Raw genomic sequence first — 26,591 nt, forward strand, 5'->3', positions numbered from 1 at the left:
GCTCCCCCCAGGTGGCTCAGCAGCAGTTCCTAAAGCATGCAGGAACATGTCTGATGGTGCAAAATCATGGGTTGGAGACACACATGAACCATTTCCCTAGGGCAGCAAATGAAGGATCATGGCACTGAAAGACACCTCTCACCCTAACCTGGCTGGTGAATTCAAACAAATGAACAAAAATTCCAGGGCCTGTATGTGGCTTCTCTGTTGGCTTTGTGGCAGCCTCTGTGATGGATTCCCTGGATTATGCTTATAAAACCCAAAATACCAGTCTGCCCCAGGGTCAGATTTTTCATTTCCATTGGCAGTCTGACATGTTTGAAGACCTGGTTGACTTTAGATATAGTCTGTTCCCTTAGCCCAAACTCATATTGGACTCATTTTGGCGGGTGGGGGGAGGTTGTTCTTGGATGGTGAAAGGTGGGGGCCTCCTGTGCCAATGAGTGAGGAATCAGAGCTGAGTTCTCAGGGCAGTGTGGACTCCAGGCCCAAGGCACCACGGGAACTTCTGGGCACCTGTGAGGGTCCCAGCAGTATAACCTGACTAGGTACTATTTGTCATAGACAGGAAGGGACCATGGGAGGAACTTGCCACTTATACCACCTTCAGCTGGGCTGCTCAGGACAATGTTTTTGTGATATCTCTGCACACTTTGATTATTTGGATGTCTGGAATTGAATTTATATATGGCACATCTTTTAGAAGATGAGCTGTGAAATTTCTTGCCACTGCTGTGGGCTGTGTGATCTTGGGCAATTTGCTAATATCTCTAGGCCTTCCATAAAGTGTTTTATTCCATGTGATCTGTTGGATCTCTTTAAATGTTAACATCCCCTTCTCTTAGAATTTTATTATTTCAACATTGTTATTTACAGATGTGTTTACTTATCCTTTATGGAAAGTCTGTTTCTTTTTCCCTTTTTTGGTCTCAAGATACAGCATAGGAATTCAGAAGACTCCATGAAAAGTTAGAAAGTCTTAAGTTTTCTCACCCATTGAGTTACAGCATTTGAAATGAAGAACATGTATGGAACATTTCACGTCACAGAATATTCTGTACAAGGACCTAAGTTGACCCTTTGAAGATACAAAGAGAAAATTCCCGCTCTGAAGGAGCTTCTAGTTTGTTAAGACAGACCATCCAAGTACAGACAGGGCCTTCTAAGGTTACTGGGATTATCAGCTGTAAGGGAGGCAGACAGGGGCTGTGGTCAGAGGTGGGAAGAAGAAAGACTTCACAGTAGATAGTAGTTTTCAGTTATGATTAACAGGTGAGCACATGTTTACCATGTGGCGTGAGAAGAGTCAGAAGAGCTAGCAGTGTGGAACATGCACGGGGATGTGACACTCCTTGGCATATTCTGAACATGATAAACAGTTTGTGTGCTGTAGTGTTGGTTGTCGAGTGAAAATGATGAGTCTAGAGAGATCATCTAGACTAGATCATGGGGGCCTTGAGTGCTAACAAGGAATACAAACTAGAGCTTTAGGAATTCTAGCCAGTGAAGAGCCTTGCAATATTGTTAAGCAAGGACATTTTGTGGTTAGAGTTAGTTATGTCTTAGATCACTTAGTTTAGAGATTAAAGGGGACATGTTTAAAAACAAACAAAAAGCAGTGGAAGATGCCTGTAATCCCCACACTCGGAGGTAGAGATAGGATATTCATTTGCAAGTTTGAGCCTAATCTGGGCAACTTAGCAAGACTCTGTCTCAAAAAAATTTTTTTGCAAAAGTTAAAAAATAAGTAAAAAGAGCTGGAGGTGTAGCTCAGCACAAAGGCCCCAGATTCAATCTCTAACACCAAAAGCAAAACTGGGAAAGCGGTTGGAGTAGCTTGAGTGAAAGATGGTGAGAGCTTCATTTGGAGCTGTCCACAACTGTAAAAGTGAACGAGTAGACACCAGAAATAAAGACTATAAGACTGGTGATGCTTAATTGATTGCTTGATTGGCACTGGGGATTGAATGCAGGACCTCATACATGCAAGGCAAGCACTCTACCATTAAGCCACACCTCCAGCACTTTCCTCCTCGTCTTCTTCTACTCTTCCTTGTTCTTTTCCTACTCCTTCTTCTCTTCCTCTTCTTTCTTCATTCAAGACAGGGTTTCACTGAGTTGTCCAGGCCGGCCTGGAACTTGTCATTCTCCTGCCTCAGCCACCCAAGCAACTGGGATTATAGGCATGCATCACTGTACCCACTGCAACTTTACTTTTGATTTTCATATTAATAGTACAAAACAAAGATTATTACTGTCACTTCCTACAACAACAAAAAAGAACTTAGAAAGACTGACTTGCCCAAGATCCCACAGCTAATAAGTAGCAGAGCCCAGGCTAAATCTCAGATTTCCTGACTTAGTACATCGCTCAGGATGATGGTCCCTTACTGCCTGTCCTCTTTGTAAGTGTGCTTAACAGATTGTTCGAGTGTCAGAGGGTGTGAGCGTCCCATGACCAGGGAAGTGAACAACCCAGCACCTGGATGTGGGTAGCCTGCTGTGACTGGGCCTGTGGCCCTTTGCTACCAAGGATTTTCTCTTTTGCTCCATCTTTTTACTTGCAGGATAACACATATACAGTAAAGTACATGATGTATACTAGTCTTAAATGTGCATCTTAATAACAATTTCACATATGATACACCTCTACTTCATTGTCAGTTCAAAATGTAAAATCATTTTTATGAAGTGGTTCCATCCTGGCACCCAAGAACAGGCCGCCTATCAGAGCACCCTCTTCCGTCAGCATGTCTCTAAAAGCTTCAGTTTGTCTTTGCTCCACAACTGAGCTCTCATCACTGCCACCAACAGAGTGGGTTACTTTGGAATTGTATGTGGAGGAGCAGTGTTATATGGTAGGCTAATTAATGAGGTCAGTTTGACAGCTGAAATTTGGGGGTTGTTTTTAGTTTTTACATTTTCCCCAATTATTTAAATTACTAATTTTCCAAATATACAGAGAAGGTATAGAAAATACTGTTTGTTCTCTGAAACTGGAAGAAAATAGCCCTTTATTCAGTAAAATACATAGTTTAAATTATGTGCTCACTTAGGAAAGACAAAGGCACAATCACAGTTGCTTCTTTTCTGGTTAATCTGTAACATTATTATACACTGCGTCATGCTGTCTTGTTCACTCCCTGGTTAGTGTGTGGCTGTGTTGCATCCCCAGTTAGACCGTAACTACCGTGTGTGCGGTGACTGTGACCCATGTGTATTCCTGTCCACTGGGGCGCTCCCCTCAGTGCTGAGTACAGTTAGGTCTCAATCTCTTTGGTTAATTTTGCTTTACTTTAATTGTCACACAGTCCTTCAGGCTAATGTCAGACTTTTGGCTTATGATGAAAATTATGGTAAAGTATATGCTACTTGGAAGAAAAAACTGCAATGAATCAGAGCTTCTAAATTCTCCAAACTCATACAGCAAATGCAGTCCTGCTCCCCGGTGGAACCTCAATGAGGTCTTGTGGGCATGAGCTTGCTCTGTTTGACTTCTCAGAGCCACATGTTTAACTTTCTAGGGAGCTTTCCAGCCACATGGAGTGTCAGGTTCTAAATTTGGAGACAAGAGATCTTAATAAAGTTTTTCAACATTAATTGGATATTTTAGCAATCTGCTTCATACCAGCACTGTGCCTCCTAGAAAAGGAGTTCAAGATGATTATTTAACATGGGCTGCCCTTCTCCAGTGTCTGCAGAGCCATGTCTGGATATCCAGCAAAGGCCCTGCACTCTACATGGGGTTCTGCAGGGCCTCCATTTCCCTTGCCAGAATTCTTTTCGTGTCACTTTCCTGCCCATGATTTTCTTTTCATTCCTTAGCATCTGCTGTATATATTGCGGGCCATTAATGCAAGCACAGAGTCAGCCTGTAACAGCTGCACTTCTAGCCTTGGTTCAGCAAAAACAGCAGAGTCCTTGACCTTCTCTAGCCCTAGAACTTCCATAACAGAAGGAGCGGAGACCTTAGCTATTACCCTGGCAGGCGGCAGGGGTTATAGAATCCCTGGAGGGTAGAATATCCTACTTGAATTAGAGAGTATCTAGGCATGCTTTCTTCTTATTCTGCCCTGTCTTACCTCAGCCCCTTGTTCAGATATTTCAGGTACATTTGACTGTTGCCAGTGCAACTCCCCACGCCACCCTGCAAATAGACTTTAAAATAGTCTTATATCTGAGACTCCCAAGACCTTCTTTGCGTGGAAAATATATTACTAAAAGCAAAACCATTCTTTTTACCATAAGTAGAAATTTTGTTTCAAAAATGCTTCTCCTCTGTGTTTGCAAGTATAGTAAAGAGTTAGACATTTCTACCCTTCAGAGCCCTATTTCCTCTCTCCTTCCCCTTAGGATACTACAAGGTAAGTTTGTAGAGTGACTCCCCGTTCTAGAGCATAGGAAGTATTATCTTTCAAATTTCCCAAGCTGAACTTTGAATCATAATCAGCCTGGAAAGTCTGTATAGATCTCAGACTGGGCCTCACCTCTTTCACATCTACCTGAACTTTGACATTTACTTTCATATTGGCCCAAAGGATCACCTCTAATCATGAAGGGGTATCTCGAGTGGAGTAGCATGCCAGCAGGAGATATTCAGGGGTATGTAAGAGGTGTAGAGGCTTTGGTCAGGTGTCCAGGAGAAGAAATTAGTAAGCAATGCCTGCTGGATAACTAGGAGCGCAGCCACAGTGTCCTATGCCTTTTAAACTGCCCTAGCCACAGGTCAGTCTCTGTAGAGGAGATGGTATTGTAGCAGGGTTCACGTACTATAGTAACTACTTGAAATAATGTTTTATTTGAAAGCAACTTATTCAGTATACTTCCAGGAAATAGACAAACAAACAAACAAACAAAAAGGATGAGGAGTAGCTTAGCTGATTAGACCCAAACTGCCAGGTTGCTCCATGTTAATAAAAAAAGTAGCTGAGGAATATGAGAGAGCCTTAGACAGAAAGTTGGGTAGAAAGAGGCAGTATTCATAGGCATCTTCATGGTTTCAGTAGCAAGTAGAACGTTCTGATTCTCTTAGTATAAGTGTGGATTTCATTGGTTTTAAAATCATTTGGGAACTCAGTTCGGTGCTTCTCCCAACCTATTAACCTGTCTTAGAAAGGCTGAATCATCCTGTGTGTCTGAACAGGCCCCTTGGGTTATATGTTTCTGTCCAGCACAAGACCCTTGCTTTGTGTCTGTGATTGGTGGTGCCCACTTCTTATTTCTGCCTAATACCATTCTTGTGTCTTCCCTTAAGCCACCCTGCTGATGAAACAGGCCTGGCCACAGAACTCATCTTCCTGTGGCACTGAAGGCACCTTCCACCTCCCAGTGGACACCGGGACCGAGAACCGAACTTACCAAGCATCCTCTGCGGCTTTCAGTAAATACAGCCTGTCTCTTCCTTTCCTTGTTCCCTTTAGTTGGGACTGATTTATTTCTTAGGAAGAAAGGAAAGGGATTTTTTAAAAATGATGTTTATAATATAAATACTGTTTTAAGAGGTTCTTCTACCCTTATAAAAATTGGCCTTCCTCATTCAGGAAAGATCATCCTCTTTGATCATGTCCTCAGCTTTGGGAAGACATAGTAGTGAGGGAGGGAGAAGGAAGTATTCATCTAGTCAAGCAGTTTAGGGAGAGACTGTTACTCATTTTGTGGGAACGGACAGAGGGCTTTCCCCTAAAACAAGGTTTCTTAACCTCAGCCCTGTTGACATCTGGGCCAGATAATTCTTTGTAGTGGAGGAGTGGCCTGTGCATCCCTTCTGTACCCACTAGATACCAGTAGCCAAGTGTCACTGTGACAGCCAAAAATGTCTCAAAGCATGACAGAATATCCCCTGGAGAGCAAACATGCCCCCATATTAAACAAACCAACAGCACTGCCCTCCTCTAAGCTGCACTGTGGGAGCAAGATATATGCAAGTATAGATGCCAGCTTGCCAGTGAGATTAGTGCTGTTTCTCTTCAGGGCAGTAACTGATGTTATCACCTTCCCACCTAACTATTATTATTATTGTTATTATTTTCTCCAGTACCAGAAATTGTTAAATTCAGGATTTCCCATGTGCTAGGCAAGCCCTTTACCACTAAGCTACAGCCTCAGCCCTTTAAAATTTTTTTTATTTTGAAACAGGGTCTCACTAAGTTGTCTTGGCTGGCTTCAAATTTATAATCTTCCTGACCAGGTGTGGTGGTGCATGCCTGTAATTGCAGCACTCGGGAGTCTGAGGCAGGAGGATCAGGGGCTCATATGTAGCCCAGGCTGGCCTTGAACTCATGATGATTCTCCTGCCTCAGCCTCTCAAGTGCTGGAATAACAGGCATGTACCACCATGCCTGGCCTGGTCACATCTAATTTTTAAGAAGGTAGTTCCACTGAGGAAATAAGACCAGTGTTTTTAAAAGTCACTGAATGTCGTTTAAACTCTATATAAGGAAGAACTTTGTGCCTCGTAGGAACTGTGCAGTAGAGGAATGATTAACTTCGGATGTGGTGAACACTTGTCTTTAATATCGTGCCAGCATGGCCTGAACAAGCTGTCAGCAAGATGTTACAGTGAAGTATTAGTCTACTAAATCAATAGACTAGACAAAATCATTGTATTTTTCTCATTTTTTAAAATATGCAGTGCCATTTTTGCCTTATTATCTCCAGATGTCAAGATCAACTTATATAACATTGTTCGCCTTCTAGGGAAAATGCTTTCATAATCACCTTCTCACTTAATCAAGAGTATAGTTCTGTGATGTTATTTGGGTAGATTTTCCTCTCAGTTGAAAGCTGAGAGTTAGAAAGGTAATGTTTAAAAAAAAAAAAAAAAAGGAAGGAAGGTAATGTGCATGGTGCTGCCCAGCTAGTAAACAGGACTGGAAAATGATGGCTCCCAGGTTAAGATTCTATTACTGGCTTTTCTAATGAGGCTGGTTTTACTCTATAAGAGAGGGATGATAGTCATTAGGGAGTTTTTCTAGATAACTGGAGATAGAAATGAGTGAACATATGTACGACTACATATGTAAATTGACATACACGTATTTTTTTTGACATCTGCATATACATACAGAGATACGTAAAGGCACAGCGACTATTGTATAGTAAAAAAAAAGCCCACAGAGCTAGCGGAGTTGAATTCTAGCCTTGGGTTCTATGTAGCATTGGAAAATTCATGTCCGTGCTTTGGACCTCTTGAATTATAAATTGAGAAATCTGGACTAGGTCATCTTTAAGGTTCTCTCTTGCTATTAGGCTCTTGAGTCTATCACTTTGGAATTGTATACCAATATGCCTCATACCACAGGGGCTCTTTTTTTTTTTTTTTTGAAACAGGGTCTCACTATGCAGCCCAGGCTGCCCTTGAACTCCCTCTGATCCTCCTGCCTCAACCTCCTGAGTGCTGGGATTACAGGAGTGTGCCACCAGCCACCATGCCCGGCAGGACCTCCTCTCTTACAGCCCTAACCAGTAGTTGGCCTTTGAGCCTTGGCTCACACATCTCTAGGGACAGGGTGCTCATTCCTTCCAGAGGTAGCCCTTTTTGCAGTTAGGCAGTCTGAGTAGCAGAAGGTCTTACCTTTTATTATATTAAAATTTTCCTGAAATCCCATTGAAATGTCTAGTAGCACCAGGCCAAGTGGCTCATACCTAGCTACTTGGGAGGCTGAGGCAAGAGGATCACAAGTTGGAGGGTAGCCTGGATAATTTAGTGAGACTTTGTTTCAAAATAAAAATCAATTTCACCAGCACTTGCTAAGCCTGTTTTTAATTAGGTCTCCCTCTTACTTACTCATTATTCTCTTGTTTGACTACCAACAAGGAGAATTAAGGGTCAAGGCAAGATGTAGACATAAAGCTTTGTTTTGTTCAGACATATAAATCTGATGATCAATAAACCAATCAGTCTAAAAGGCATCCATGATGTGAGGATCAGTGCCTTTGAAGGTGGTAGGGGCTCTACAACTCAAAAGGATTTATGCCAGTAAAGAAGGATTGAAGAGAGGGCTGCAAAAGTTTTGTCTTGTTAATATATACACTCTCTTATTATCCTGTTTGATGGAGTCTAAAATTATGGTTAGGGACCTGAGACCAACAGACATCATAAACAAAGCCTCTTTTATAAGACAGGTATCCAATTCCATTCTTGTCTCATGATATTGCCTTAGTGAAATTGGGACACAAGGACCAATATACCAAATGCCCAAGATTGTACTGCAGAGGCTTTTAACTCAGAAGGAGCTCTGCCCAGGGCATAATAAACCCTGAACTCTAGACTTGGCTCTCTGTGATCTGCTGCACAATTTTGGGAAAATTGCTGCCCTCTTGAGCTCTGAAAGAGAGATGATTGCATGGAAGCCTCTACTATGCTTAAGGCATAGCATTAGAAAGTCCTGTGTGACCTTCAGATTAGAATTATTTTCAGGGTAGTTAGGCCTCCAGTAAGTGAATTGAACCTAAAGTTATTTGGGTAAAAATCATGAGTTTTTTTTTTTTTTTAAACAAGCCCAAGGGCCAGGGGTATAGCTCAGCGGCTTAAGCGCTTGCCTGGCAAGCCTGAGGTCATGAGTTTGACTCCCGGTACCAAAAAAAAAAAAAGAATATAAACAAGCCCGGGCATGGTGGTGCATCCTTGTAGTCCTAGTACTTGGGGAGCTGAGGCAGGAAGATTGTCACATGCTCTAGGCCAGCCTGGGCTACATAGTGAATTCAAGGCCAGCCTGAACTGCATATGAAGACTGTCTCAAAAAGAAAAAGAAAAAACCCAACCAAGGCGAAGAGCTTCTTTTACTTAGATGCACACAGTAATAAAGCCTTTACTTTTCTGATACCCACTTCACTTTTCTGACTCCCCCAGGCCACAACCCTGGGGAAATGTCAGTGTTTCCCAAGGGGCTTGGCCGGAGCTTTGGTCTGTTGTAGAAAGTCCCCTGCATAAAATTCTCACAAAATTCCTGCTGAAATTAGAATGCCAGCCCTAGAAAGGCCCTCTGAAATTATCTAGTACAAATGAGGATATTCCTGAGAGAGAGGAAGTGAGTGACTCTGAAGGAGCCCAGGGCAAGGGCCTTTGGCAGTTTCTGCAGCCTCCTGTAAGATCCTCTGGATAAATGGCAACTTGAAAACCATTGTGTTTAAAGGAAGTGCCCCTGCCAGTAGTCTCCTTTAGCGTCTATCCCTTCTCTCATCTGTGAATGCTGTTGTTGCCTTGGAGATTGCTAAGATCCCTTCTACTTCTTCAGTTGTGCTTCTTCTATCCCAAACTGTGTGTAGACAGTTAAGCAGGGCTGCCTTCTACAGCATCATCTCTTTCACTGCCAGGGGTGTTTTGGCTGCTGATTTGTATTCTGAGTGTGTGTGTGTGTGTGTGTGTGTGTATGATTTCATAACATGAACTGAGGGAAGCATTCTCAGACAAGGTTATTCTTAGATGTGGAAACCAAAATCTGCAGTCTCTTGGAGCCTTTTGATTTTCCTCAGAGGAATAGTCCCAACACTTTGTAATTGGTTGTCCTTGTGGCCATGGGGCTGATGCACCTTCCCTGGGCAAGTTAAAAATTTCAAAGCACATCCTCCGTGAGAATAAAGGAAAGTCACCAGCATTGGTGGCTTGTTAGCCACCAAGACCATAGCACTTTAACCATAGCATTTTAGAATCTCAGTTGGGCATGGTGGTGCATGCCTGTGATCCCAGCACTCTGGGAGAGTAAGGAAGGAGGACTGCAAATTCAAGCCCAATCTGGGCAATTTAGTGACTTAATAAGACCCAGCTTTAAAAAAAAAGGCTGGGCGTGGTAGCATGTGCCTGTAATCCTAGTACGCTAGGGCAGGCAAGAGGATCACTGCACTTCAAGTTTGAGGCCAGTCTGAGCTACACAGTGAGTTCAAAGCTAGCCTCTCAAAGGGGGAGGGGGGCTGATGTAGTATAATATGAAGGCCTTGGTTCAGTTCCTAGTAGTGTTTATTTATTTATTTATTTACTTATTTATGCTTTTTTGGGGCAGGGTCTCACAATGTAGTTCAGGCTGGCCTTGAGCTCACTGTATAGCCCACGTTGGCCTCAAACTCATGGCAGACCTCCTACCTCAGCCTCCCAAGTACTGAGATTACAGGCAAACGCCACCAAGCCCAATTTAGTAGTGTTTTTTTAAAAATTAGAATTTTATATTCCTATAGTCTATGTTAGATGTTGGAACAGCCCATATCATTAATTTTATTTCCTGTCTTCTATAATCTTTCAGACCATTCTCTGCTCAGCTATCCCGGGGAAGAAAGCTTGCCATCTCTCAATTAAAGAGAAAATAATAACAGCTAACCTATATGAAGTGCTTATAATATGTTAGGCACTTTGCACTTATTTAATGTATTTATCTCAAGAACCCACTATCCTCATTTTACAGGCGAGGAGACAGCGTACTCCACAGCTACTAAGTAGCAGAGCTGAGGTTTAGACCCAAGCTGTCAGTCTGTTGTCAGATTGCTTGTCACTACTGTTTTGTGCTGTAGCACTTTCAGAGAGAAACATCATTCATGTCCAAGTAGATTCTCCATACCTTTTTCTTGTTTTGGGTTTTTAAAATTTTACTTTATGGTTTTTGTTTTGTTTTGTTTTTGTTTTCTTTTCCAGTACTGGGAATCAAACTCACGACCTTGTTGTGCTTGCCAAGCAGGTGCTATGCCGCTGAGCTAAATCCCCAGCCCCTAAAATTTTACTTTATGTATTTATTTTTGCAGCCCTGGAATGGAACCCAGGGTCTTGCACACACCAGAGAAGCACTCTGACACTAAACTACGCCCTCCAACCCCTTCACACCTTGTTTTATTCCTTTAAATCAGGGGCCAGCAAACTTTCCTGTAAAGGGCTAGATAATCAGCACTTCAGGTTTTGGGGGCCATATGATCTCCATAACTGCCCTTATAAGAGGAAAGTAGTTATCCTATGGTAGGTGTGTTATATTGAAGCTTTATTTACCAAAACAAGCATCAATTACGGAAAACCACAGGCTTGTCTTAACTGTTAATAGTGTGAATAAAAGATTCTGTGGTAAAATAAATCTGGGAAATATAATCTCCTACATATCCATATCTTAGAGATTCACCATTCACCTTTGCATTTTAAGGACTCCTCAGGATCATAGAATTATAAAAAACCAAATCTACTTGTCTTTATTTTACATTGCTACTTAACGAACTGTAGAACTTCCCTTCTGTCCCCTCTCCTCCCATAACAACTATTAAGATCCTCAGTATTGACCATCTGCTGCGCATTCTTAGTCATTCCCATCTTGAGAACCTCCTTTGTTTCCTAGAGAAGTGTACTGGGTCCCCAAGGGGAAGACTCCATCAGGTGGCTCCTTCTAGATGTCTGCAAACCTAGACACCTTCTTACCCCCATGATGCCTGCTTTTCTCCCTGTGACCACACCTCATAATTAGCCCTGCAATTTAGAAGCCTTGAGGAATCTGCTCTAGACTTCTCCCTCAACTGACTTGCATTCCCATTTCCAGTTGATTTCTACTTCTTATCAGTTCTGCCCTCTCTTTAATGTATCCTTTCCACTTCATCCTCATTGTGACTCATTTCCTAAACAAATTTGGCCACAAAACCAGTTTTTCATAGAAGCAGTTAGAGATCTGCAGGTGGGAGAGGACAGCGCCCCTTTTGTGGCAGATTAACAGTAACTGTCATGTCCTGCCAAGTCACTGGGGCATGGGGTGTTATTATACCAAAGCTGTGGTATAAACTGGGGTCTGTGCCCATGTGGTAGCTTGCTTTTACTTTGAGTTAGTATAGACCTGGGCTCTTCAGAGCCATGGAATTTCAGTTAGGAAGAGACCTTCGATCTTAGCCTCCTGTTTTACAGAATAAGAAATTCAGGCCCAGATATTTGGTAGTCATCATCACATTAGGGGGAAAGCTTGACCGAAGCCTAGATCCCTTCTCTTCCAAGAAAGTGCCTCTCCACTGTGCAGCCCATTCCCTTCTTGTAGAAACAGCTCCTTGCAGCTGAAGGGTCCTTGGTGAACATGTTATGGGCAAAAGAGCTGACCAGAGAGGTTCAGTGACAGCAACCAGCCCCACCGAGGATGGGACCACAGGGAAGAAGCTACCCTCGCTCCTCTACACTGGGGCTTCAGTGCTAAGTCCTTGGTACTGTCCCTTCAACTTAGAAGAGTTTAGGATCTTTAGAAGTTCCTAAAATGATTTGCCCTGTCCAAGCTGCAGGTTATGTAAGAGAGAGAATTGAAGTCACTTAATGATTATCTGATACCACAGGATAATTCCATCTGGGGACCGTGTAAGGACAGTCTTGTTCCTGAGTGACTTGTGGTTCAAGTTCTTTCTGTGAACATAAGATCTGATCTTTTCCCCCAGAGCACTCACAGGTAGTACAGTTTGTTTGCATGGCCAGTTGTGAGCTTCTTAGGGCCTGACCGCTCAGCCTCAGCTTGTGTCCATGCTTCTGAGGTGCAGACACAGTCTGAGTTCCACGACAGTGTGAATCTTTGTGATCTCTGATATCAGGCCTTTAGGGTAGGGGTAACCCTCCTCCAAGCCCCAGAAGAGGAAAAGCCAGCTCTGTAGATTTTAGTATCCCAGAAGATGAGGATCTCTGAGTGGTATTTTATATGGCCTGTTCCCCTTCGTACTCAGTACTTCATACTCAGTAGACCACATATGGCTAAATGTGGTCAAGGGAAGTCCATAAAAGGAGGAAGATATAAGGGGGGAAAAACAGGGCAAAAGTCAGGGGAAAGCAAGGAAGAGAAAGCCATGACCAGGAGCAAAAGTACTGTGGGGTGCTGAGTGAGGAGCCAGAGAAAGCAAGAAGATAGCAGGTAGAGAATGGGTTAAAGGCTCCATCTGAGTATACCTCCCTTTCTCACAGACAGCTAGAACCCCAGGCTATCAGAGCTGAGAGGGGCCCGTAAGAGACCATCTGGTTCCAGCCTCTGTATTTTATAGATAAGAGCCCCGAAACCCAGAGAAACAGAAGATGCCCAGAATCATACACACAACTTTGCACACCAGGACTGAGGGAGCTGCCTCTGGGGCCAGGGCTGTCTGGGTGGAGCCCTGTTCTCTTGCTTGTTCTCCTCTGTGTTTCCAGCCTGGATTCAGCCCGCCTTAGTCTGGGGAATTGTGCCTGGGACCTGCTACCTTCCAGTAGTGCTGTTCTGCCAAGTAACTGGAGGTCTCTCTTGTTGTCTTGGCTTAGGATATACTGCGGGGACACCATACAAGGTCCCACCAACCCAGAGTAATACTGCTCCACCCCCCTACTCTCCATCACCCAACCCCTATCAGACGGCCATGTATCCAATCAGAAGTGCCTACCCCCAGCAGAACCTATATGCCCAGGTAGGTACACATGGAGGCCGGGTCTGCCTCTTTCCAGGTAGAGGAGCCTGCAGCCTGGGTGGGGTGGGTGGGGTGGGGCAGGGTCTGGAAAAGAGAATTTCTGGGTCTCTCCAGCTCACTGTGGCATCATTGAAACAATATTCCTGCAACCTGCTCACTCCCTCAGTCCTCCTCAGTCATAAGATTAACAGGGACCAGGGGGCTGGGGATTTAGCTCAGCAGCACGGCGCCTGCCTGGCAAGCGCAAGGTCGTGAGTTCAATTCCCGGTACCGGAAAAAAAACCAAAAAACCAAAAAAGAAAACGATTAACAGGGACCAGAATGTCAGAGGGGCGTGGACCCTCGGGGACCACCTACCTCAACTCCTTTAAACAAACAAGAAGCAGAGACCCAGAGGGGAACGGCTTGTCCAAGGTCACACAGTGAGCCCTTGGATGAGTCAGGATGAGACAATTATATACAGTATCTTGGTCTTCTCGCTCCACTCCCACTCTACCCTTTCTTGGTAAACTTAAGTCAGGTAGAGAGGCGAGCAGTGCCTGGGCTCTGCTACTGGCACCTTGTGTGACTTTAGGCAAGTTATTCTCTCTGCACCTTTGTGCACCGGTCTGGACTCCCTCAGCTGGAGTAACACACTGTCCTGGCGTGGCAGTTCTCCATGAGGTGTAAGTGGCAAGACTATTTTTGTAGTCTAAAAAACAAAGGAAAACAGACTTGAGATCAATTTTTCTGATTTGTGGTAAGCTGGTTTGGGTAGTATTTTCAGGGGTTACAGTGCGACTCTTACTGTTCAGTGGGAAGACTGAGAATTTCTGGATTAACATCATCTTGGAGGCATCTATGTACTCTTCCCAGGGGTCAGCAGCCCAATGGGCTGTGATTGCAGGAAACAGCCTGGTGAGCTGGGCAGGCCATTTTCTCCATCCCTACCTGTGGCCTAAGGAGAAATAGTAGTAGTAAGAGACATCTTGGGAAGTGCTATCCACCGGTGTTTTCCGGTTTGCAAATTGCCGGTACTGGTAGCAGTGTAACAATACACTGATGACCTTTCAGCATATGTACTCTGGGGTTCCCCAGCCTCATTCTTGTGCTCAGAGACTGATTGACTGTACTCGCTGCCTTTACATTTTAGACAGCTATAAGAGAACATTACCATAAAACATAAACACTAAAACGCTAACACCAGAGTTAAAGCAGTAGAATTCTTAACCCATTAGGTAATCATAGCAGCTCTAGGGGTAGAGCAGGATGGGGGAATAGTCAACATTGAACGGACCAGTCACAGAAAAACACAAAGCAGAACTGCAGCTGGGACCTAGACTTGTGCCCTGAACCAGGGGTTCTCTCACTCCATTCCTTAGGGCCTGGGAAAAACAGAGACCCCCACCCCTACCCCTGCCACCTCTCCAAGAGCCCCTGTGACCTCAGCCTCTTTCCTCTAGGGAGCCTACTACACACAGCCGGTGTATGCTGCTCAGCCCCATGTCATCCACCACACCACGGTCGTCCAGCCCAACAGCATTCCCTCTGCCATCTATCCGGCTCCTGTTGCTGCCCCTAGGACCAACGGTGTGGCCATGGGCATGGTCGCGGGCACCACCATGGCGATGTCAGCAGGTGAGGGCAGCCTCTGCCTCAGCACCCATCCCTCTCCAGGGACTCTGACGGTAGCGTGGCATGAGAGATCCTGTGCTGGGGACCCAGAGGAACGACCCTGTAAAACTGTCACAGGGATGAGGACAGTTTCACCCTGAACAAGGCTTTAAAGGGTGAACAGAGGCTAAGCAGAGACGTGAAAGAGGAAGGACAGAGCAGGCAGAAAGACTGCGAGCATGGAGAGCATGGTACATTCACAGAATGGAGATGGCCTGGTGCTTACAGGATGGGAGTGGGAAGGCAGCTGTGCAGTGGGCAAGGAGAAGGCAGTGAGTCCGGGACGCCTGCAGAGGGCTTCGCACAGAAGGGAAGGATCGTGTTCCACATTCTCTTTGGCTGCAGGCCAGTGCCAGGGTCAGAAGAGCAAAGGCTGGAAGCAAGGAGGCAGTGAGGAGGCTGCCAGGGCAGTTTGAGCGCGAGGTGATGACATGAGGACTCTAGTGGCCATGAGGGACCCAGGAAAAAAGGTGCAGGAGCAGTATTATTTAGCAGACAGCAGCAAAGGGCCTGTCCCATGATAAATTATAAGAGGTGAAAGGCTCAGGGCCCTTTGCCACCCTTTCTCTATTAATGGCTTACGTCAGAAATCAGACCAAAATCCTGCCCTGAAGGAGGACATTGTTACATGGGAGATAGAACCACAGACGGCAGCAGTTACTGCTTTGTGTGTGCGCAATAAGTGAAGCACACAAAGAAAAGGGGACTTTGAAAAGATAGTGTTTGATTCTGTCCTCCAGTGTCTGAAAAGTTCCTCCTAAGGGGGTGAAGGCTGGCGAGGTAGGGAAGGGAGAGTGATTCATCAGGCAGGGGGGAGCAACCATGCAAAAGACCGTTCTCTTCGTTCCTGCACTGGTGCATCCTCATCAGGTTTCCTTTCCTCGGCCTACTCAGGTACCCTGCTGACTACACCCCAGCACACCGCGATTGGGGCACACCCCGTCTCCATGCCAACATACAGGGCCCAAGGAACCCCTGCGTACAGCTACGTGCCCCCGCACTGGTAAAGCCTACAGCCCATCCAAGTGAGTGGGGCTAAGGTGGGAAAGATGGGAGGGGGAAACACACAGGGAGCAGCTCAGAGCCCCTGACTTGAATCTGGAGCATAGGTGCCATAGGGGCAGAGTTACCAGTTGCTTCCCTGCTGTAAGGTCTTGGGATGAATGGACTCCTAGCGAGAAGTGCAGTCATCCCCATGACCAGAAGGCTGTGACTAGCTTGTAGAGACACTGTAATATCACTCAGCATATCCTGACACATGCAGGAACTGCATGAGGCTGAGGGTGTTACTAAATTCTTTTCTACGGCAGTATCTCCCCTGGCCTCCTCCAGGGTCTTGGCACTAGAATACACGTTCTACAAGTAGGGAGCAGACATCTTCACTAGGAGGGCACACAGCCCTACTTAGGGCTCCAGAGTTGCGGGAATGAGGTCCGGAGGCTTCTCAAAGTGGCCTATGTGATATCACTGTCACTAATGGTTCCCCTTTCTCTCCAGATCTGGAGTCACACATTGTATGCAACTACTCAAGTCTTACACCGGTGCTGGAGCAGCTTCCTAGCAGCACCACCTCTATTTGCAAGAAGAGAGAATGGAAGTGCAAGGGTCACTTTATGCATCTTTAATGGTTTTGGTTTTTATTTTTGGTTTTTGTAAAAGCTGCTTTTTCTAATCTCCTGCCTCTCCCCCATTGTGCCCTCTTAGCTGCTTCCCTTCCAGCTCCACCCGCTCCTCCTACCTGACCAGGCCACACCCCCTCTGCACTTCTTTTCTTCCTCAAGTGTCCTGTCTTCAGGATCCCAGTCTCGTGGCAAGCAGAGAGTGGGTTTGTTGCAGTGGTTCAACTGAAGGCCAGGCTTCGCTGGAAAACCATAAACAGATGTGGCCCTCAGGTCTGAGGTAGGAACTCAGAGCTGTTGAACAGGCCACATCTCTGGGCAGTTGTTCCTTTTCTGGTTTTTCTTAAGCAAGATAGTTCAGGACATTATCATGTCCTGACACAAAAGAAATGATGAAATGTCTTCTGAGAACCATCGCAACAGACCGAGAATAAAACCATCTGATTATGTAGGGCTGTATTAGCAGCTTCATACCCCAGGCTGAGAACCTGGGAAACCAGTCTTTGGGAGAACTGGGGCACTGGGGAAGGAGAGTGAAGAAGGGAAAAGAGGTCCTTGCCCTGATGGCTTTGGTTTGAAAGGTCTGGTCATAATGTTTGGGCCTGGACCTTCTGATTTGCACAATGATGTTAACTGACCTGGCACTTCCTCAAAAGGTGATTTTGACCTCAGACCTGCCAAGCAGCTGCAGGGTAGCGGGATCCCAGTGTCCCGAGGCCTTTGAAGGCCAGGTGCCCTGTATAATTCAGACCTCGGCCTCTGAGCCCTCATGGACCCACTCTGATGAGGAGATTCCTCCTGATTAGAGTGGGGACCTATGACATTTCTTTCCCATTCCCTTCTGCCCTTCTGCTAGTGCCAGGGGTCACCCGTCTGTGTCCGTCTGTGGGGCTGACAGGCAGGCCAAGCTCTTGGTTACCTTGTGCCATTCATGGCCAAAGTGAAGGAACCACATTCCAGGTGGGTGCTGGCAGCTCTGAAGGTCAGGATAGTGAAGGAAAAGCAATAGCAATAAACATTTCATAGACTCATGGTACTGAAGGGACCTTAGCAATCATCTCATCCATTTCCCTATTTGACACATGAGGAAACTGAGGCTGAGAGAAGAGGAAAAGACTTCCCTACATCTCACAGTAAATTAGCATTAAATGCAGCCTTCCTACCTAGTGGCATGTCGCCTACAAAAATGTACCTAGGGATGGATTGGCTTGGTTTTATAAAAATTAAGTCATCAGCGCCCATACCTGCTGAGCTCTGAATGATATCTGGGCTCTTGTTTGTGCTTTCTCCCCCCATGGACTGCAGAGGCGGTGGGGGTTGAAGATGGGGCAGAGGCCATATGGGGGCAGGTGGCAGGAACAGAAATTGCAAATGAAGAAATAGCATTTGGAAATTCTGTGAAGACATCTGGAACTTCATCTTTCACCTGGCTCCATCCCTAGGAAAAGGAGCAGGTGGGCTGGCTGAAAAGGAGAGGCTGTGCTTTTAGGACAGTAGCCCTCGTTCTGAGAAGAGGAGAGTGGGAAGCATCAGGAGAGGAGCACACGGGTGAGGCCCAGCAGACACGGGCTCATCTTGGAGAAGAGGGACCCCTGGACAAGAAGGCCCTTGCCAGGCTCAGCCAGGAGCCAGGATTACCCAGTACTACCCCTCTGTACCCAGCATTTAGCTGGGCCAGCAGCCCCTCAGGGGTGGGGCAGGAACATTTTACTGTACAAAATGGGATCACTGACAACATTTGGGACTTTCAAATAATGATCTTCATTTTAAATTCATGTAAACTTGGACATGCCTTCCCCGTCTCCTCCTAATTGAAGAAAGACATCAGAAACCTTTGGGCTAGAAGGACTTGGAAGCTGTCTGGCTGTACCCAGGAGGTCAGAGCCCATCAACATCCTTGGCCCAGAGTTGGGAGTTGGGGAGCCCACCTTCTAGAGAACTTTAGAACCAGTAAGAGAAAACCCAGCTGTTCTGAGTGGTCTTTTTTGGGGTGCTGGTGAGATTTCATTTTAAAATAACAATGTTTGCCAGTGTTAATCCATTTATTTGCAAATACCTCTTCCCACTCTCTTTGATCTTGTAAAGGTGGGTGAAGGCTGTTCTAGGTTATATCATATGTGTTTGAAGATGCCAAAATAATAACAGTGATAATAATAATAGGAAACCTTTACATTTGTACAGGTGCTTCATAGACTTCAAAGCACTTCAGAACCTGTAACTTACTGGGCCTGGGAGGAGAGAAACAGGGTCAGTTAATCCACTCATTTGACAAATAAGAAAACAGGCTCTAGAAGGAAAGGGAAGGGACCCAAAGTGAGCTGGAGGCTGCTGCCTCCAGGTAGGCTGGGTGGAACAGAAAGGAGAAAAGAAAGAAAAGGACCTAGGAATGACCTTGTAACTGCTGTTCTTTCTACACCAGTAAGTAAAAACTAATAAAAATAAAAAATCTGTATCTCACAGTTCACAGAGAAGTTTAAATACATCATGTAGCTTAACCCTGAGAAGTGGAGACTCTGCCTACCATTTGGTCCATGAGGAAACCAAGGCTCAGAAAAGTGAAGAGACTTGCTAAGTAAGCACCGCAGCCACCTGAGTCCCAGGCTGTCTGCTGTCTCTTTCCCTTCCAGCCTCACCCTCACGCAGGCCCATGTACTTAAGCATCTGTGCCCCACGCCATGTCCTTCAAGATCAAAGAGAGGCCCCGGGTGAAGGTAAGGCATTGAGAGGCTGTGGTCTGCAGCAGCCTAGTGTAGGACCACTTTTTCAGTGAGCACTGGAGGCCCAGTTCAGCCTGCCTCAACCTCTTGTTCTGGTGGAGACCCACAAGCCCAGCCAAGCTTGGGGAGTCACTGCAAACGGACTGAGCCCAGGAGAGCAGGGCAGTGTGTGCCCAGCAGGTCACAGGAAAAAGGTTCTGTTGGTTCCATCCAGAGATTCTGGATGGTCCGGTGATCAAGCTGGACAGAAGGTCAGAGCTGGAAAGACCATGTCATTTTAGGAAGATAGGCAAATCAGAGAGGACAGAGGACATGCCCACGTGACCTCGCTGCAGCACTGGCAACTGTGTACGCATCCCTCTCCTTCCCATGCCACTGCCTGTCCCCAGGTCAACACCTTGGTGTCCGGGCTTGGGATAAAAGTGGTTCCATTCACCTCCATGCTCCCTCTACTGCCTGACTGTCTTCACCAGCCTACGGCCCAGAAGCTTGGAAGCTGGATTGCCTCCGAGTAGTGATAGCCTGAAGCGTAACCTTTGCCACACTTTGAAAAAAAACAGATTCCCATGGGGTAGGCAGTTGCTATTCCTTCTCATCCTCCTCGCAACCGCTCTGATGTGCATCTCTCCTTCCCCAAATATGCAGCAGGGCCGTGTGCAACTGTCCAGAGCTTTTTTGGTATGCAAAGTACTTGGACATTGATTGCCAAAATTTATAGATGAAAAAACTAACGCTCAGGTTAAGAGACTTGACAAAGAATACAGTTTATAAGTGAAAGAGTCATGCTCTGCTCTTCCTGTTGTCACATAAGTCTCTGAGGGGCTTGAAGAAGGGAAGGGCTGTTTGTCTGCCCCACACAGAGGGAGACTTTATGCGTACCTGGGAAGCTCAGTACTCTTAGCTGAGCAGATTTTTAAGAACTACTTTGCTTTGGGACCTATGATGTGCTCTGGGGACCCAGAGGCATATCCAGCTGTTAACACAGAAAGCATGAGAATTTGCAACAAAGGCCTAACTTGAACACAACACCTTGAGATCTCAGTGCCCAATGTTCAAGGGCAGCACCAGGTACCTTTCCCTTGAAAGACCCAGGCATCTTGGGAATGCCTCTGGCTTTGTAATGCAATGGCCCGGCTGTTGTCTAGATCCAGCAAGTTAGCATTTTAGAGGAACCTGACATCATGGAGTCCCTCAGTTTGCTTTTTCATGAGACAGTAAATAAGTAGGCTCCATACCTCCCCATCCTTTCTTCTGGCCACCCAAATTGGAAGTATATTCCCAGGTATCTGAAGGCCCTTCCCTGAAGGGTTTGCTTTGTTCTGAATGAATGAAATGAAATGAGCCTTCAGAAATGAATCATATGGAGCATAAAAGTAGGACAAGGCCCTTGGTCACCAAGTTCTGACATCCTCATTGTGTCAACAAGACAACCAGTGAGGCACTAGCTGAACCAGGTCTGGGGCCTTGCATATCGAATTCCCTGGGTCTGCTTTGTGGAGGGAGCAGAGAGGCGCCGCCCACTCTGGCCCTGGAGTCTTCGCCACAGCATTCTGGCTGAATCATTCACCACCATGGCAGGACTCTTCGGATGCAGTAGAGTACAAGTGTGCGGAAGCTCTGCGTTTCCACTTCATACTGGGTGTGTGGCCCCTCGCTTGGCAAATGGGAATCCAGATAGAGGCAGCTGGGTGTAGAGTGTGCAAGGGGGAAAGAGGGCACCTGGCTGGTGTCCAGGCCCTACCCACCTCTGAAAGGCAGATCACTGGAAGATCCCCAGCTAGGCTGAGCAGCAGATCGCGCACCTGAACCTTGAAGCACTCGGGCGTGTGTGCCAGATTGGCTGTAGGGTTTGTCCTTTACCCATCCAAGTCTCCCTCTCCTAGAAAGCTCTTTTGAAATTCAGCATTATGTTGTTCCAAGACCCAGCCTTCAAAAGTCCTGGCAGGCTAGCTTCAACATTCCATGTTCAACCTTGCCTGAGCTCGGCTAGGTCTCACTCCCTGAGCTTCTCCAGTATTTTCTGTCCTGCTATTTTCTGTGTGCTCTTGAGTCCAGCCCAGAGGCCAGCTTAAGACCATAGGAGTTGGGACTGACTATCACTAAGCCAGAGAAACACAACGGCACCTGTGGCTGCATCGCCACTAGACACCCTTGCAGTGGAGTGAGTTCTACCCATTCCAGTCCTGGTAGAAGGAGGAGTTTCCTTCCCAAAGAGAATAGATAAGTACCAGCCCACGGGAGTCAAATGGGTGAAATGAGCCTTGGGCCTGACCCCTGCAGGACCAGCATCCTCCAGACGCCAATCTTCCTCCTGATGCTTAAAAGTTAGCAAAAGAGTTGGACAGGTCGGTCAAATTGTCTAGGTCTGTGTTGTAACTCAAATTCCTCTTTAGCCAGGGGGAGGTAAGGTCGGGCCTCCAGGATCTTGGAGTTGTCTGTGATGACCTTTGCAGGCCCAGGACCTGTCCCCTTCCTGACTTCTGCATCCCTCTTTCATATCACATGACAGAGAAGCCTGTTCTCATGGCATGTAACATCCCTGTGAAGAGAGCGTTGTATATGATTTTGTATTTTTTAATTCATTTTAATCTACAGGTTGGAATCTAATTTTTAAATTTATTGGAACTCACATTTTAAAAGGAAATAAAAACATTTAAAATAATAATAATAATAATAATAAACCTTTGACTGGTGTCTTCCAAGTAGTTTGATCAAAGAATTTAAGGTGTTTTCAAAACACAACCTGGAGTGTAAAGATTGGAAAGCCCCATGGCCTCGCTTGTGTGTATGAAGTGTAAATCTGGTTTTGTTTTGTTGTTTTGGATTCTTTTGGGTTTTGTTTTGTTTTGTTTTGAAGATCAGATAGTGATCACTATGAAAGACTGAAGCCAAGAGTTTGTAACTATGATATTTACTGTAAGCTGTAGAACATTCAATAACTATTAAAAAAGTTTCCAAAAAAAAAAAGTCCTAGGTGAGCAGACTGAGTGGTTCTTGGGGGAGAAGGCACAGAAGGTGCCTCTTGGGCCAGGGGTTCCTGGGGGTCTCGCCTGGTTGATTCTCAGTGTTTTGAACTGGTAAGAAATACCTGTGCTGCATCTCCTAGTAGGCCCAGTGCAGGCTGCCGCCTCATAGCTGATAGGGGACTGTCAAGCAGCAGTTTCAGCAGCTGGCCTGAGTTGTGTGACAGGAGGCCTTTAAAGGCTGACACCTGTGGGGCTGGGGTGTAGAGCTCAGTGGCAGCGTGCTTAGCATGTGCTTAGCATGAGGCCCTGGGTTCAAAACAACCCCCCCAAAAGACCTTGCTGTCTATTGAAAGCCATCTGTTCGTACTAACCCGTGTAATTCTGGTAACTCCCTGTGAGGTAAGCCCTATCATTAGCCCCATCTAAAGGCAGGGAACAAAGCTGGTAGGGGCAGGCCTGGAACTCACACTGGGTCTGGCCCCAAAACCCAGGAGGGGCTTTCTTAAAGCATGGGTTTTTCAAGGCCTTCACCAGGGCTGGAACGGGTAGAAGCTCACTCCACAGCAAGGTACCTAGTGGCGATGAAGCCACAGGAAGCAAGTGCTGTTACATCCTCCTCTGGCCTAGTGACGGCCTGTCCCTTCGGCCATGGGACTTGGTGGTTTGTAGTACAAGAGAAGAGTAGAGAGAAACCACGGGGCTTACACAAACAGTCACTTGTGCTGACAATTTTACCCCCTAAACGTCGGAATCTGTTGTGTCCCCCCAGTGGCGTCCCTGTATGGGCTTCCCTCTCTGGGGCAGGCTAGCTTTCCTACCCAGGGCCTGGCCCCATGTCGTGTTCCACAGGCCCACACCACGCCTCTGTGGAGTTCAGCCTGTGCAGCCGGTCCGCCCTGCAGGTGGGCCTGGCTCCAGAGCCCCCCATGGTTCCCTCGAATCACTTTCTTAGTGGCTCCTCAGCTTCTCATGGAAGGGCCAGCAGTGTTCACAGGTGTCACGCTCTTCCATCATACCAAACACCAAAGCAGCTGCAACTTAACTAAAACCACCTCTCGCAGAACCTAAGGCTCCATCAGCCACGGCCTAGAACAGCCAGGGCTGTGCACAGGGCTGTCTTCCTCTAGCCACTTAGACCTGGCCCTGCTCTCGCCACTCTGGGAGATGACCCCAAGTCCATGTCTCCCATAGCGTGCAGAAATCCTGGCCTCACAACAGCACCCAATCTTGCGGCGGTGTCTTGCCTGGCTGCCAGGACCCTGCCCTTTCCTGCTTTTTTTGTGGGGGGAGGGTACCGAGAATCAAACTCAGGACCTCATGCTTGCCAGGCAGGCATAGTACCACTGAGCTAAATCTCTGGCTCTCCTGTTTTTCTTCAGTCCTCCCTGTCATTGCTTTCTCAAAGTGGGATCTGCCATAAGCCTTTCCCCCAGTTGTGTTCCCTCTGCCCAGTCCTGGCATAAATAACCACCTTAGTGCTGGCCGGTACTCTCATCACCTACTTACGTCTGCGGAGAGCTTAAGCCAGATGCCGCAGGACATCCACCAGGGCTATCAGGTGCCCCAGGACTGCTCCTCCTCTTGCCCCACCCAGCTGGCCCGAATCCCTTGGCTCACCTCCTGTAAAGGAGCCCGAGCCCTGGACTTCTCCAGCAGGTCTGCCCAAGGAGTCTCTTGGATCTCTTTCACACCACCAGCTGCCTCAGGGTGCCGAGCTCCACAGCGCCTGCCCTGCACAGTGGCCAGAAGGGAGATGATGGGTCACGCTCTTCCTAACCACTTCGGAGGTTCCTTGGCACAAAGCGCACGTCACCACCCTTGATGTGGCCTATGTATACGCTGTTCCCTCTCCGTGGAACATGGCTCCCCTTCCCACACTCTGCAGCCCCGTGTCTCCCTCACCTCCTCTCCCAGGCTCAGCACCATGCTGCTTCCCCTAACCAGAGCTGCAGGGTCCATTACCACAGCCACTTGCAACTTGTAAGCCCTTGATGTATGTTAGATCATTTCAAAATGTGTAAAACAGCCAAGGGTCGCAGCCTGTAATCCCAGCATTCAGGAGGCTCAGGCAGGATCACTGAGTTCAAGGCCAGCCTGAACTACATACTGAGGCCCTGTCTCCCAAAAAAAAGTGTGAAATACACACCAGATTCTAAAGCCTCCCCAAAAAAACTTATTTGTAATTTTATGGTTTTATAGTGCAATGAGACTATTTTAGATATACTGAGTTAAAATATACTAAAATTAAGTCTACATGTTTTTTACTCTTAGAATATGGTTACTAGAAAACTAAGTCACCTGTGAGGTTCCACGTCATTTTCTTGGCCAGGCTTGCCTCTCTCGGCCTCAGCAGGAAGCGGGTGGGAAGAGGGGTCTCCCCTGACCTGTGTCCCCCACTGCTGAGCAGCACATGCTGGGAAGGGAGGAGCAGGCTGTGTGGCACGCAGCCGGGCACAGAGCAGGGCCCAGGGGACTTGGGAAGAGGCACAGGAAAAAGAAGCTCTGCAGGACACCATTTTCCTGTCTTTTATTATTCAAGTGGAGGGGACACCGATGCAAGGGCAGGACAATAGTAAGTTTTAATAAATAAGAGAAATGGGGCGGGGAGTGGATCCGCGCCTGCACGGTCCCACATAAATAACCAGGTAGCTGAGGCAGAGTGGAGATGTGGGGTGGGCTGCCGTCCCCTGCGCTGCCCAGGGCCCCAGGGCAGACACCGCACCACAGGGAGATGGACACCACTGAAGCTGGCGGCGCTCGCCGGCCCTGCCAGCGCTCCTCTCCAGGAAGCTTCAGAGACCGAGGGGAGCAGGGCAGGCAAGTCTGTGCCACGGCCCTGCCCAAGTCAAGTCAGTTTTCCAGTTTCGTTAGAAACAGCAGGTGGAAGGCAGGCACATGCATTCCGCCCCGTCCGTAGGTGGAGCTATGGTTGGACAGCCCCCTGGGGGCCTTGAAGGCAGAAAGCAGCAAGAATGGGCCAGATAAAGCTACTAATGGGAGGGGTGGCAGAGTCAAGCTCTCCCCCAGCAGGACCCCACCCAGAACCTGCAAGGAGCTGGAGAGGCCCTGGGTCCTGAGACATTCTCTCCCCACTTCACAGTCAGGAAAACTGGGCCCAGTGGTGGCCAGGGACGGGCCCAGGATCAGAACCTGGGAACTCGGCCTCCTAGCCCAGGGTTTGTCGTTGTCCCTTCCCTTCACAGGACCTGCCGGAAGAGGAGGGGAGGCACATCTGCTCTAGGGCAGTCACCCAGGGGTGGGGCTCGGGCACCAGTACAGGCGCCACCCCTCCACCCAGCCTAGACCCCTGGGTACAGAGAAGCCAGTGGGCTCCTAGGATGTGGCCAGGGCAGGCACAGGGTTAGGGCAGCCTGCAGGCGAGTGATTGGGGCAACAGGGACGGGGCAAGGCTCTCGATCTGCTGCACACGGTGCCCGCTGACTGCCTCCTCACTGGGCCGGACGGTCCCACCTCCAGGCTGCGACCTTTGCTGTTGTGTCCGCTGGGTCATTGCTTCTTGGTCCTCACAGTCCCAGCTGCAGCTCTGCCTCCTCCAGGAAGTCTTGGGGACCTTCCCAGGCAAGGCTGAGTGTCCTCCTCAGATTAGACAGCCCCTCAGATGACCAGGTTGCTCTCACTGAGCCGGACCACGTAGCGGCTCTCCTGGGAGACAAGGGTGAGGGACCAGTATGAAATCAAAAGGGTTTCTGGGCTCCAGGAAAGTAGCCCCTGCCCAGGGTCCCCTGCGCTCCACCTGTTGTTTCTTCAGTCGGGTGTAACAGGAAACTTCCCCATGCCTCACCTCAACCTTGTTCTCTGCTGGGGGCTTTGGCCACTTAGTATGGTTTTCACCACTTCCCAGTAGGGCCCGCTGCTCGGGCAGGAGTCCCGGTTGCGGGGAGTCAGGGAGATCACCCACGGAAGGCCCAGCCTCTGTGATGGTCTTCACTTCTGATGCTACTAAACTCGTCCTCTGCTCAGGAATTCGAGCCACACGGAACCTAGAGGAGAGGCGGCGCAATCATCCCCGCTGAGAGGGGAACCCCAGCATCTGCCAGGGTCACACAGTCAATTCAGGGGTGAAGCCTCAGCCCTCCACAGACAAGTGCTTCACTGCTGTCCTTGCCCAGCCCCCAGCACCCCAACTCTAGGTTACACATGCACAGGCCTTGGTCTGCGAGGCCCCAGGTGTGGTGAGGGCCAAGACTGGACCCTGGGACCCAGGAGCTCCGTGGAAGAGCACAGCTGGGGAGTCCTGATTTTCCTCTGGCCCCCGACTC

At 47.5% G+C, this 26,591-nt stretch overlaps 2 protein-coding genes across 9 annotated transcripts in view; one reads left to right on the forward strand and one right to left on the reverse strand.

Moving 5' to 3' along the window:
• Fam168a (family with sequence similarity 168, member A) overlaps nt 1–22,312 on the forward strand; it is a 194,799-nt gene extending 172,487 nt beyond the window's left edge. For 2 of the 5 annotated variants that reach the window (XM_005379948.2, XM_005379950.2), the window contains 5 exons: nt 5,255–5,380; nt 13,208–13,356; nt 14,799–14,973; nt 15,904–16,034; nt 16,507–22,312. In XM_005379948.2, the coding sequence (XP_005380005.1) occupies nt 5,255–5,380; nt 13,208–13,356; nt 14,799–14,973; nt 15,904–16,016 (563 nt within the window). In that variant the 3' untranslated portion in view covers nt 16,017–16,034; nt 16,507–22,312. The remainder of the gene's footprint in view (nt 1–5,254; nt 5,381–13,207; nt 13,357–14,798; nt 14,974–15,903; nt 16,035–16,506) is intronic. The other 3 variants (XM_005379949.2, XM_005379951.2, XM_013511973.1) reach the window with 2 other exon arrangements.
• A 2,509-nt stretch (nt 22,313–24,821) lies between these two features.
• Relt (RELT tumor necrosis factor receptor) overlaps nt 24,822–26,591 on the reverse strand; it is a 30,486-nt gene continuing 28,716 nt past the window's right edge. For all 4 annotated transcript variants that reach the window (XM_005379952.2, XM_005379954.2, XM_005379953.1 and 1 more), the window contains exons 10-11: nt 26,114–26,312; nt 24,822–25,974 (exon numbers count right to left, since the gene is read on the reverse strand). In XM_005379952.2, coding sequence (XP_005380009.1) covers nt 25,927–25,974; nt 26,114–26,312 — 247 coding nt within the window. In that variant the 3' untranslated portion in view covers nt 24,822–25,926. The remainder of the gene's footprint in view (nt 25,975–26,113; nt 26,313–26,591) is intronic.

The sequence above is a fragment of the Chinchilla lanigera genome, unplaced genomic scaffold (assembly GCF_000276665.1).
Source record: "Chinchilla lanigera isolate Chin_1 unplaced genomic scaffold, ChiLan1.0 scaffold00013, whole genome shotgun sequence".
NCBI lineage: Eukaryota > Metazoa > Chordata > Mammalia > Rodentia > Chinchillidae > Chinchilla > Chinchilla lanigera.